General features: G+C 40.9%; 1 protein-coding gene across 1 annotated transcript in view; it reads left to right on the forward strand.

The window, feature by feature from the left end:
- The first annotated feature begins 5,747 nt into the window (after positions 1 to 5,747).
- Positions 5,748 to 13,636, forward strand: part of LOC103175895 (LIM and calponin homology domains-containing protein 1) — a 199,075-nt gene continuing 191,186 nt past the window's right edge. Inside the window, 1 exon segment of the mRNA XM_042341561.1 lies at positions 5,748 to 5,921. Coding sequence (XP_042197495.1) covers positions 5,826 to 5,921 — 96 coding nt within the window. The 5' untranslated portion in view covers positions 5,748 to 5,825.

Here is a 13,636-nt window from a genome sequence, read left to right on the forward strand (position 1 = left end):
TAGGTGAGTTGGTCTAGTTTATTATTATTATGCAAGTAATTCCAAAGAACCTGTCTTTCAGGCAAGATGTCTTACCATGTTTATTCTTTGAAGGCTAACCATACACTGAATGCAATTTCCTTAACCTTTGAGACAATGATGGCATGATACAAATTACACTTGTACAGTATTTTTCATTGTTGGTAGGACATCTCCAAGTGCCTGACAATGCTGGGGGAAAGATGACAATGTACAGTAAGAGACTGAGGTGAGCTTAGGGAGTGGAAAGTGAGAGGTCAAGTCTGAAGGACTCCAGAACTGAGTTTTGCTCAGATAGTTTTCTCTGAAAAACTGCCACATCATTTTCAGACTTCTACAGGCTTATACTATTGCATCCTCTCTCAATTCATACGCTGTCTGTGTCCTCCATAGCTTCTACTTAATTCTTGGCTTTGTCTAGCTAAGGATGTCACATCCTTATACCTCCTGGTACTCTGCTTGCCACAGTAATAAATACTTAATGCTTCAGTAGTGCCAGTATCAAAATTAGCACAGGCAAAGATCCTCATATTCTCCAAAGGATAACTTGTATTCATTTATTCATAGGCTTTAAAGTATCTTAATCTGTTTACAAACCGAAATATCCAAGCTTGCTCTCTAGTGTATTGTAGCTACATAAAAATTGTGCACGTGACTTCTATATCATTAAAGATTATATCCCTGGTGTGCCTATACCTGCAAGAGATGAGTTAAGATAGTGTCTCTCCAGGCCCCAAGGTTTCAGATATCAGAATTTGCTGTCTAATTTCCAATGAAGGTTTTTAATTTGTTGAGATGGCAGTAAGCCCTAAACTATGCCATCAATAAAATCAATGGGAAGCACAGTAAAATATGAATGGATGTTGCCAATTTACCAAAAACAAGACAACCCAAAGTGTCTAATGTCCACATCAACTCAAAATTTCAATTCTGTTCCAACTCCCATCCCTTTGTCTGGGACACAGAAATTGTCAGCCTCAATTAATGTTGTCTTTCTATCTAGTGGATAGACTGGATTAGCTTCCCTGCTGCAATGATGAGGCAGGTCATTACTGAATGCTACACAGAGGCTGGAATAATTCCCCATAGACAAATGCATTCATATGACTCCCAAATTTGGCTCCATTTCTGCTGTGATAACTAACCACTATTATACTGTTTATCTATCCACTCTGAAAGCCAACCATGACAACAAACCATTAACTATTGCTAAAGTTCCAACAGTACACATCTGCTTACTTTGTGTTTGCTTCATTGTACAGGGGAATCCACAAAGTCCTGTTACCCCACAGTATGTATTTTTTCTACAATGCACTGACCAACAACTGAAACGTGTGGAAGAATGATAATATTTATATTTAGAAGTATTTGATTGTATTTAATACAAGTGTTTAACTATATTTAGACATCCAGGGGATCAGTGTGAGTACCATAATTTTCATGGAAGATAATGATCCATTTCCATGATTAGTCCGACATCTTCCATAACATGATGGAGCGATGAGCCGAAATGCATCTCTGACAGTTTGTTTCAGTTCCTCCGTAGTCTCGTATCGCTATTTTGTAATGGATGAAGAGGACTTTCTGGACACACTATACAAAGAGTGTATGTAAGCAATGAAGATATTAAATGAAGTCTCTGCCAGTGCTGTCTTATATTCTGCTGCTAGGATTTGTTTGAGGATATTGAAAGTAAGCCCACCCCCCAACACACACACACATTCTCTCTGGTCTTTGTGGGTGCTTCTTTAAGATATAATGGCTGAGATCAGACCAACACCACAGACTAAAAGTTGCACCTTAAAAATGATGGTAAATTTGTTCTGATCAATTGTAACAGATTGAAGGGAGCATCATTTGACACCTGACTCGTAATATACCATACCAGGATATGCCATGCTGATGTGGCACTTTACAAGAGTCTTAAGAGAAGTTTGGATGAAAACCATTCAGTCCATTTTTGTACTCATTCTTCCAGAATATCCATCCAACCAGTTTACCATTACAGCATCAAACTACATCTTAAAAGTAAGACCAGGCTCCTGTATCTCAATCTTCTTTCCTGGAAACATGTTAAAGATTTTAATTTAGTTCTGCATAAAGAAATAGATGCTCTCTATCTTAAAATTGCCCTTTACAACCTTGAATCTTTGCCCTCTTATCCTGTTGCCTTGAAATATCTCATTTAACAGTTTCTATTCTCTATAAGGTCTCTTTTGCACCATCTTTTTCACAAATGAGTTGACTGGAACTATTAAGAAATTTGTTTTAATTTACCCTTTTACCAGCAGTAGTATAGTAACAGCAACATTGACCATATAAAATATTAAAGTAGTATTAAGAAAATTGTAACTAATGGATAATAATAATCCCAAGTTGTTATGGCAATACTTACATAATAATCGGGTACCTGCCTGGATCTGCTGGTACCACTTTTACCTCTGAGTTGAAGGTCATGGGATCAAGCCCCACATCGAGAGTGGGCTCATAGTCTAGATTGAAACTTCAATACCATGCAATGTCAGAGGTGTCGTCCTTCGGATAAGACATTAAACTAAGGTCCCATCTGCCTGTTCAGGTGGATATTAAAAATCCCATGATACTCTTCGAAACAGAAGGGAATTTTTGCTGGTGTCCTGGCCAAGAATCCTGCAGAAAAAAATGGTCATTTCAAGGCTGTTTGTGTGACATTGCCGTGTGCAAGTTGGTTGCTGTAAACTGTTGAATTAGACTTTACCAAAAATTCTGTAGTGCTTTGAGATGTGGTCTTGATGTGCAAAGGTGCTATATCAAATGTAAGGAATGCTATTCAGCAATAACCTTTGACAGTTGCATTCTGAACTGGCCAGCAGATGGAGCAGAGGGATCATAAATATCAGTGCATTCTGGGACTTGTATTCTTGCAATCAAGTTTATGTTTTTCTGTATTAATCTAAAGGTATCATGACACCTCTTGTACTCATGTCTTTGCATATGGTCTACACAACTTGCCAATTGGATGGCCAAAGATATAGTTGCAAAGAGACAATTAAGCGATAACAAACAGCATTCCTTTGTGAAGAGCATTTGAATAAATCACAAATAAAACTGTCTTGATATCAGGGATGAGATACATTTTTGGTCAACTAGATGTTGCAGTATGTTAGCATGATGACCTTGCATTCTGTTCAGCTCTACTGCAGACTGATAGGATAAATGGATAAAAACAAGGGTCCTGTGTGAAATAAGCTTGAATTATCTTAATCTTCCCTTGGAGGAATACCGACAAGTACTTTTCATCTTTAAAAAATGAATGTAAAAGCAAATATTTTGATGGATGATGTAAAATTACCCATTGCAATGTAATATAAGAATGTGGAACACTGAGGGAAGCAAAGATGTTTCCTCTTGGAGGCTCATCTTACTGGAATTCCTTCAAAATGGCCTGTGGTGAGAGGATCTTAACATTGTGCTACCTTAACATTGCATGACTAGAATGTAGGCGCTAGACTGGTTGAGAACAGATATGTTGTTGTGTAGAATTACCTTAAAGGGATGGCCGAGCACATTTGATAACCAGACACAGCCCTATCGTCTGATAGAAGCTGTAAGTACCTGGGGTGAGAGACAGATCCTTCAAAACAGTTAAACATTTTAAATGCTAGGTAAAGACTACCTCATGGTATGACAGGATACCTGTTTGGATCAGGACAGACACCAGGAAGATTTTATTTACCCAGAGGGAACTATGCCAAATACAAGGATTATTACTATTATTATAAACATGACACATCTAACGGCATCTATACAAATTCTCCTGCCAGAGGAACTTCCACACGTGTTCAAAATAGTAAATATCTACATGTCCAACAGCAGTGTTTTGCTGGATTCAGGACAGTATTTATCATTCTTTACTTTACATGACAGATGATCTGGTGCGGTGTTTCATTCACATAGGAAGAGACCGTGTGTTTTGTGTATCATTCATTTACCTGCAGGGGGTAGTGTTTCCTCAGACACTGAGAAGGGTTGTTTCCAGGGAAACAAGGAAGCCGTGAGATATCTGCATTCATCTGACTGACACCGGTTTAACGTTATGAACATTTACTGTAAAATGAAGCTAGTAATGTCCATTTGTGGCAGAATTAGGGTCATCATTTGTTTAGCGTTTTTGGTTTTGGGATGTGGAGCAGTTGAGCAACAAATCATTGAGTGTTTAAATAATATGTTATTTTTATTTACTAAATGTTAACTACAATCTGCATCTTTGGAAAATTCCCATATTATCACAGAGGAAAAAACAATGGACACACAATCACCAAGTTTATCTGCAAACCCCCTTTAATATTACAATGTAATGCACATTGATACAAATCTCTCAGTGATATCAGGAGCCACCACTTTGGTTTTGCTTTAACTAATACCACTGTGAAAACATTATGTGAAAACAAACGCTGTGAAAATCATATTAAAGATTAATGTTGTGAAAAGGGATGTGCTGCATTATATAATCGCTATCAGTTTGATAAGGTTGCTGTAGACATACTAGCCACATTGACAAGCAGATGCATGTAGCTATGGATTTCAGCAATCCAGCAAGTCTTTAAATAATTGCAAGTGATATTGAACAGATTATCAAACAAAGCTTTGCACTTTATTATTGTATTGTACATATAAACTTTCCTTCAAATCTATTTAACTATCGCCGTGTCTTATGTGGCAACATTTGAAGAACGTGGAAATATCACACAAGTCCTTTCCGAGGGGCAATAAATAGACAGCTGGGGTTCTCAACTACAAGGTCCCACCTTAAAACTGACTTAAGCTTCTTACATTTGTATTATTTTTCTTGCAACCTCCCCCCCACCCCCCAACAGACACACAATCTTCTGGGGTAAACAACAACATCTCAAGAGTTTAACTCAGTTCATCTCATTCAGGAAGTAACCATTCTGTATTTTATGTGTTCATCAGCAAAAAATACCCTGACTCATTGCTGGCCAAAAATAATATTGCCAGAAGCAGAAAGATGCATATGGCATCTGATTGTAAAAATGTAGGGTGAGGCTGTGAACATTAGTTTTAATTTACAGAATCTTGTTAGGTCGGTTTGACCCGATTTGATGGCAGATCTGAACCGACGTGAAAGGTACTATACACACGCAATTTGTGCTATAGACTCGTCTAATTTTCGCCCATAAAACTCCACTTCACCGCATATTCTGTGAAGCGCTTTGAGACGCCTCGAAGACGCGACAAGGCGCTGTATCAAGCGCAAAGGTTATCATTATTATAAATACGCTACACAAAATGTGGTTGTGCAGTTATTGGGTTTGTTTTGCAATGGTTTTTAACCCCTCACTGGATGGCTTGATGGTGCTGAATCCAGAGCAACACACTGGCATCGGCGGCGCTGGCTGGAGGAGGAGGAGGAGGAGGTGGTGGTGGTGGTGGCTGGATCCGCAATTTGCATTGACTAATCCGCTCTACATTCGCGTGGTTTATTTTTAGCGCTGGTTCATTGCAGTGCAGGGAGGCAGGCGAGCTGAGCTGAGCCGCGCCTCCAGTCACATACATCCCCAGCGCTGCTCAGCCACTGCACTGAACCAAAGGTGCTGATAGTGGGGTGGGGTGGGGTGGGGGGGGGGGGGGTGACTTACACAACAATCCTAGCAACCGACCCTCACCCCCCTTTTTTGCAGACACAGTGAGTGGGTGGGTGGGGAGAGAGAGAGAGAGAGAGAGAGCAAACACTGCACCTTCCTTGGTCTCTGTCTCTGTCTGTCTCTCTGTAATTCGGTCAGTGGCTGAGCAGCGCAGGGGAGGAAATGGCCAGTCCCAGCGTTAAAGACATGTCGTGGGGACATCAACACCAAGACTCCAGCCCTGCTCCAGCATTCACAGAGGCTCACACATGGATAGAAGTAAGTTGATCATGTTTTTTTTTTCCCCTCTCTCCTCTCCTCCACCCTCCCTCCCTCCCTCCCTCCCTCCATCCCTCCCTCCATCCCTCTCTCCTCTCTCTCTCACACATAAGCGAAATAAAGTCCAGGAGTGTGTTGTTTGCTGTGAACTGTGTGTGTGTGTGTGTGTACAGAATGAGCTGTGCTGCACTGGCTGCTGGTGTCCTGGGGAAGGGATTCGGTAGTTTGTGGTGCAATTAGCATTTTTTTTGTGAAAAGAAAACTGACAATCTCGAATAATCAGCACATTCATTGTGTAACGGAAGCCTTTGCTAAAAGTTACCTGCACTGTGGATAGCAAACTGCTTAGTTACTGCAATTTATTGCAGCTATTTCTGAACATGTATATGGTGGGATTTAAATGATATTTCTGGGTGTTACGCACTGTTTCCACCAATCTGTCAGCAGAGGATAAACTAAATTGGGCTGTTTTCAGTTGCCAGGGAATAAACTAGTCACTTTTTTTTTGTTAAAGTCGACCAGGCCAATGTTACAGGCGCTGGAGTTTAAACACCCTCCATCCATGCAAGAATATTAGCACTTCCCTGATATGTAGTGAACTTGAAACGCCTCCTGAAATAACGTTGCTGCCAACTGAGGTGAGAAATACATTGCTAATGATGGCAAAGCCAGTGCTGCAGCCAGTCAGGACTGCTGAGGGAGCTGGAGGTACCTGCAGGATCAATGGATGTTTAGTGCACAGAGCACATTAGGAAATTAAGGACGAGTTAGCTTTATGATAATAATAATAATAATTCTTGCATTTCATATAGCGCCTTATCGCGTCGTTGAAAAGTCTCAAAGCGCTTCACAGAATATACTGTAAAGTGAATTGACTGTATATTTTGTGGGCGTAACGCGGCAGCCAATTGCACACAGCAGTGTCCCAGTCGTGGATTGAGTGACCAATTTTTGGAGGGTTTATTACCCCCGGAAAGAGATCCGCCAATTGACTAACAACCGAGCTTGTTTCAGCTTTGCTCTGCTGTGATGATTGATGGGCAAGCTCAATGAACCGTACAGCTTGTTGTCCAGGTTTCTATTGAAAAGCCTGGAGAACTTTCCATGACACGCCTAGTGCATGGTGTTGAAGCTCCATTGATAACTCATGCAGGGGAGCAGAGCTCTCCAGTCAATCAATGTTGCAGTGAGATTGGTCAAAACTGCGGCCTTCAGCTTCACTCTGGCAAAAACGTGGTTCTGTATGTATGGGGAGAAGCAGTGCAGTTATTTAAAGGTGATTTTTTTTCCAAAAATCATTGCAACAAATGCTGAAAATTTACAGCAAGTTATAATGAATTGGCCTGCCGGAAATTGTAAACAGGTGTACATCTTTATAGCAATCTTCTCTTCCCAACATAATTTAAAATTTTAATGCAAAAGTGTAAAAAAAAATGCAATACAGTACAGTTCCAGAGTTTGTGCTGCAGTTGCTAACGCATCCACTGCAGTATAAATTTAAAGGGGCACCCGTCTTCATGAAAAAGTTTTATTCAAGCCTTGATGCACATCACATTGAACTGCACCATTATGTGTATTCCTTGCACAAACCAGGGGTGTTATGACAAATATAACGCCTGTTCTTTTGGTTCTTCAATCAACAGCAGCAACAAGGAGCTTGCCACTTTTTAATACTTAAATAAAAGTGCCTCTTTTAATCAATCTGTAAAATATACCAGACTCTTGAGAATTTAAAATAAAAGCATTGTAACTGATGGCTGGAAATCTGAAATAAAATGCAGCAATGATGGAGATTCACAGTAGGTTCTAGTGAAAAGGTTTACCAGGAACTGTAGAGTTTTTCTTCAGCCTCTGAATGAAATGCTGTGAATTTCCAGAGTTTTTCTGAACTGAGTTTAGAGCAGAATAATAGCAGAAAGTTAACCATTCCATCAACTTCTCCTGTTATGCAAACACATTAACTTTTTAAAAATAAAATAAAACTTTTAAGTAAAATACCATGCAAGAAGACTTTTAGAAGATTTAGAGGGTCTGTAATTCCATTACCTTAGGCCATGTGTGAATGACTATTCACCTCCTTTTGGTGGGGGTGGGGTGGTGGCGGAGAAGGAGGGACTGAGCTGGTTCCAAGGTGACGTACAGGCAATGGAATATCGAAATTGAGTCAATCCGCTGGGGCTTTCTCGATAGGTTCTTGAGCCAAATCAATCCAAAGGACTTCAAGTCTCCACTGATGATAGATCAGCCAGACTTGCTCGTTGTCAAGGTTTGGAGGGGAATTCTTGGAGGGTCACTGAGAGAAGAACTGCTTTTCATTTGGCTCTAGTGAAACCTGCAGGCCAAAGCCCTAATGAGTAGGACAGGCAGTGCTTGCAATGACATGCTATTTGGTTTTAGCAGGTTCCAGCATTACGCCAATGCACACTCTGGGGTCACCAAAAGTAAGCTCATGCAGCCTAAACTTGAATTAGGTAAGCAGGGTGTGACCCTCTGGGGTGAGAGTGCACACTCTTTTACAGCCAAATGAGAAATTTCCATGTGTAGGTGTCATACATATGTGGAACTCTGTCTAATTTGGATACTCTTAACTGTGATGATGGGTTTCCACATGTGTCAGCCACTTAGCTGACCAAATAAAATGTAGAAACGCATGGTTACAGAATGAATTCTGTACATAATTAATTCTGTAACCAATAACCGATGAAAATGATTACAGCATATGAATTGCATTAGTTGTTGCTGATATAATTAAGGGACATCTGTTATTTCATCTGTGTACATACATTTACATATGGTTTACACACACATATGCAGTGATGCATATGTGTCTAAATGTGATTTACACCACTCGAAGCATAGAACTCAGTAGTTACCCAATTTCTAAACCTGACATCAAGCGTGAGTTAGAATAGGACATGACATAATGAATTTTGATTTCAAAAGTTGGATGAAATTATGAGGGTGGTGGGAAAAATAGGGAAGACAGATGAAGTTGAGGAGGGTGATTGTAAGGGCGAAACCGAGGGGGTAGATAAGTGAAAGGAGATTGCAGGGAATACAAAGTTTTGGCGGCTTCTGTTTTACAATTCCATTTCAATGCAACACAACCCAGAGAGGCCTGTAACTTGAAGCCTGTTGGCAACAATTTGCACAGATTTTCCCTATAATCCTTTGATTTCTTGCATAGAATTAAGAGAAGCGATAGAGGTCTAATTGTAACTCTAGAAGTACTTTATTTGCAGAAAAAAGGAAATCACATCATCTGTGAAAGACTGCATTAACACTCCGCTGATTGCTCAGCAAGTTTATTAAGTGAGTGGTTCAGCCACACTGTCAGGAAGATAGCTGATGGAACTATGGAGACAGTAAAGGCAGATTCAATAGACTTCAGCTATCTGCTGCTTATCCAGCTAGGACTGCCCTATGGGTTAGGGCTTTGGCTTGCAGGGTTAACAAGAGCTAAGTGGGAAGATTCCCTGCCTTAGTGAGTAAATTTCCCCCCCATTCAAGTTCTGCTGATGAGCCAGGTTGGCTGTGCTGTCATCAGCAGTGCTCTGGAGTACTTTGGACATGCCCGAATCCATCCTCTCTGCCCAGAGAGCATTGACTCAGTTCAAATATTCCATGGCCAAGCATATCATTTTAGAGCTAGCTTAATAGGAGCTCCAAGGAAACCCTGGAGTGTAGCGACTGTTTTTGCAGGCAAACGTGGCTGCCAAAAAGGTCACATAAGATGCTATAAATGATCTATTAATCTGGAGCATTGTTGGTCAGGACACTAGGGGACTTCAACATCAACCTATAATGTCTCATCTAGAAGATGATACCTGCAACTATGCAGCACTCTCCCACGCTGCACACTGTATCAGCGTAGAATATGAGCTCATGTCTTGATGTGGGGTTTGAACACAAGCCCACTAGAAGACATGGTCTACCAACTAAGCCAGGTTATGCTGAGTATGAAATAGAAACAAACAAACAAACATTAATATTTTACAATTACAAATACATTGTAACTGGGACTGAGTGACACAATGCTGCTTTATCATATCCCTGGGATCTGGCTTCACATACATTCTAGTTTGATGAGACTGCATTCTTCTCTCTCTACAAGCTTTAAGCATGAAATTCATTTGTCAATAAAAATATCTGACTGGTGTGATAGGCGGCTCTCTTCAGAGTTTGGTTTGTCACAGTGTTTGGACAATTGGGCAAATAAAGGGAATGTTGTGTTGCACCTGATCTGTATTGTATCGTTTCCTGAGGCTGCTTGATCCTGCCACTGACTGTCCCAAGCAGTGAACATCTGAACATAAGTCCATCTAAAATTGTTTTGAAAATAATACATTAGTAGCAAGTATTATCTTTAAAGATGAGTGATTGTTTCAGTCATAAACATCAAAACACATGAGTGATACCTAAATCACTTCTTAAAATTGAGAATTCAGGTGGAATTATTTGAGTATCAATACAGGCTCAGTGTGAGGTTGGTGACAGAGTTAATCGTTCTGTGTTTGTCATAATAGTTTGCGTCCAACTGTTAAAATGAAATAAAAGTTAGTTACTCAAGCTTTTTGCTGACCACTTTGTGTTGCTGAACATTTTATCAGCACATCTCAGACTCTTGGCTAATTCTGGAATTTCCTGACATCTGGTGTAAGAGAGAAGCCAAAAGATCTAATGACCTAATGTCTGCCAGAAACAAATCTAATGGCCAGTTCCGTGATTTGTTACAGTGGGACTTATTTATACATGGTCTACTTATTTATATTCAGATTTAGGTCTTGTCTTTCTCATACCAAATGCTTGAAAACTTTAATGACAATTCTGTTTTGATATGGCAGTAATTGCCCAAGGGATTAATTTAACAATAATCTGTTAGCTCCTTTTGAAAACTAAGCATGGTCCCTGGAAATATACTCATTAATCCTAAACTACTTTCCTTCCCAGTTACATTTGACAGTGAAGAGAGTGCAATAAAATGATGCTGTTTAGCTGCAGACGATGGAACTTTCAGTGAGAGGTCACATTTCAGGGTCGAAATGCTGCACAAAACATTAGTAATGTAAATTAAGATGCCTGTTGAAATATGGAGGGCTACTGGGAAAAATGTTAATGTTACATAGAAAATTCCTGTGAAGTTTTTGTGCCTGAGTTTATTTTGGATATGCATGCAGCATATACCACATGCAGCCCAACAGAGTCTCGAAATATCCATGTGATTTTGACAGTTTTCTTCTGAACTGCAAATTGTGTTATTTTTCTTGGGACACTACAGCCTTCTGTATACACAGCTCTTTGTTATAGTGTAGACTACTGCATTGCTTTTGATCTTCAAAGAACTTTAGATAAATATATGTATCTATGTAGCAAATTATCAACAAGGTCCACAAGGAAAAGGACAATGGTTAGGTGTCAAAAATCATTAGATATTATTAATATAATAAAAGTGCGTACAAAATTTAAATGTATAACGATGTGTCTACTGTCAATGCATACATGAGGGAGAGGGAATTAGGGGGGGTGAAGGCTTGTGTGGGGTAGAAACGTGGAGTAATTGGGCCTAATGGCCAGTTTCCATGCTGTATTATTCTATATAAAACCTGGTGTATCGCTGGGGGAACCTCCTCCTAGTAAAATATAGCGATTGTGATTCCATTTTTTAAAATGTTCTATTGACACAGGTGTATAAGCATAGAATATATTTCATTTCTCATTGAAATCAAAATTCATAAATTTTGCACAATTGGCTGCCCCGTTTCGCCCACAAAATATACAGTCAACACAACATCTTCTGTTACAATGTTTCTCCCTTTCTCCCAATACAAAAAAACATTCCATTGTTTACAGTACCTTCCTTCACCGTACGTAGGTTGTGCACACGGTTTTTGGGACGTTCCCTTTAAAACTGTCAGGAGTTGTCCCTGTGTGCACCACATCCACGTGGCACCCGCACACACCCTGATAATGTGCACTTGTCACTTTCGGAAGGCGCCCGATGTGCCCTGCACTAGCACATGTTTACCATACATACATTTTCAGGACACTGTTTGGTTACATCTCGAGCGTCCTGCTGTACCCTTACGTTTATTTCAGTCAATTTTGGGTGCGCTTGTGGGCTACCCGTTGGGTGTGCCCCGAGCGGGATGTGTCAGAGTAGCTCCTGCCAGGGTCAGACCCCATCTGGCCTTTGCCACGGTTGAGCCAAACTTCAGCTTGTCCCTCAGTATATAGTCCTTGATCCTAGCGTGCGCCAGCCTGAGGCAGGCCCTCTCCGTCCCCTTGTTCTGCCAGTGGAACACCTGGTTTAGGGAATGCCAAAGGGCCTCCTTTACTGAGTTGATGATCCTCCAGACACACTTGGTGTGGGTCTCACTGAGAGTGGCCAGCAAGTGGCCGTACAGCACCGTGAGCCGTGACAGCAGTTCCCCAGGAACAAACTGCGAGAGCAGCCATTCCATCTGTTTCCAAACCAACTTCGCATACCGACACTCCAGGAGGAGGTGGTCCCCGGTCTCCTGGCCTCTGCAGCCAGCCCGAGGGCAAAGTGCTGGCTGGCCCAGATCTCAACCGTGCATGAAAGCCCTGAGGGGGAGGGCCTCTTTTATCACCAGCCAGGCCATGTCCTGATGGTTGTTGGTCAGGGCCGGTGATGAGGCGATCTGCTAAGTGGAATTTAAGTGCACATCAAGCCTTTGGTGAACCAGCATTTGCATATTGTTTCATTGGAAAAGGAATAACAAGAGTTGCTAGCGTTTTACTCACTTTAAAACATTTTAATGATTCCAGTAGAGCACATTTGAGCTTTAAATTTTAAAATTGGCTTCAGACCAGCTGCAGGTTGCAGGGACCCTACCCTGCGTGAAGAGCGCTAAATAATGCAAGTTGTTGTTGTTGTACATCCAGTGTAAAAGCAGAGTGGTTTGAGGCCACTTTAGTAATTTCTCAGTCCTTTAACTTCACTTTTATAGTACAGGATTTTGATAATATCATTTTCATCCCTAATTATAAATACAGTACATTTGCAGTATAATAATAAAATAAAATTAGCCCCCAGCTCAGATATGTAGTGCTTCTCCAATTTTTCTCTTGCCCTCTTGCCACTTTTTTCCCTTTCTCTCGAAGACGTGCTTTACCTCTAATATTGCATTGTTTCAAGCATCTATTTAATTCACTTTTAATAAATTTTGTGTACTGTGATAAAATACATTTTTGCTCTTCCAACACTGACTTGCCAACTAATGGACATAATCTATCACTATTTACTCAAACATAAGGCTTCATAATTGAGGGTTTGTGGCCTCCCCTCCCGCCTCCTGCCCTAACTTGTGACAGGACAGGACAGAGGCCACATCACGGCCCTCCAATAGACCAATAGAGTCCTCTGTGATGCATCTGAGCATGTACGCCAAACCTCGGCTGAGCAATCACACCAGCCACAACACCTCCTTGTGGCCCAGGAGGACCTCTGACTAATTTGCCACGACAGTTAACTTGCTGCTGAGCCATTTCTCCTTGGAGTTGATGAGCTGGGCCAATAGAAAAGAGAGCGGGGTAGTGGCATTGATTTGGATAGCTCTTTCAAAGAGCCTGTGCAGACACGATGGGCCGAATGGCCTCCTTCTGTGCTGTATGATTCTAACTCACCAAACCTGCTAGATTCCTGCAGAAACTCCACAACAACAATTCGCACTTATATAGCGTTCTTCACATGG

The sequence above is a fragment of the Callorhinchus milii genome, unplaced genomic scaffold, assembly GCF_018977255.1.
Source record: "Callorhinchus milii isolate IMCB2004 unplaced genomic scaffold, IMCB_Cmil_1.0 Scaffold1, whole genome shotgun sequence".
Classification (NCBI taxonomy): Eukaryota; Metazoa; Chordata; class Chondrichthyes; order Chimaeriformes; family Callorhinchidae; genus Callorhinchus; species Callorhinchus milii.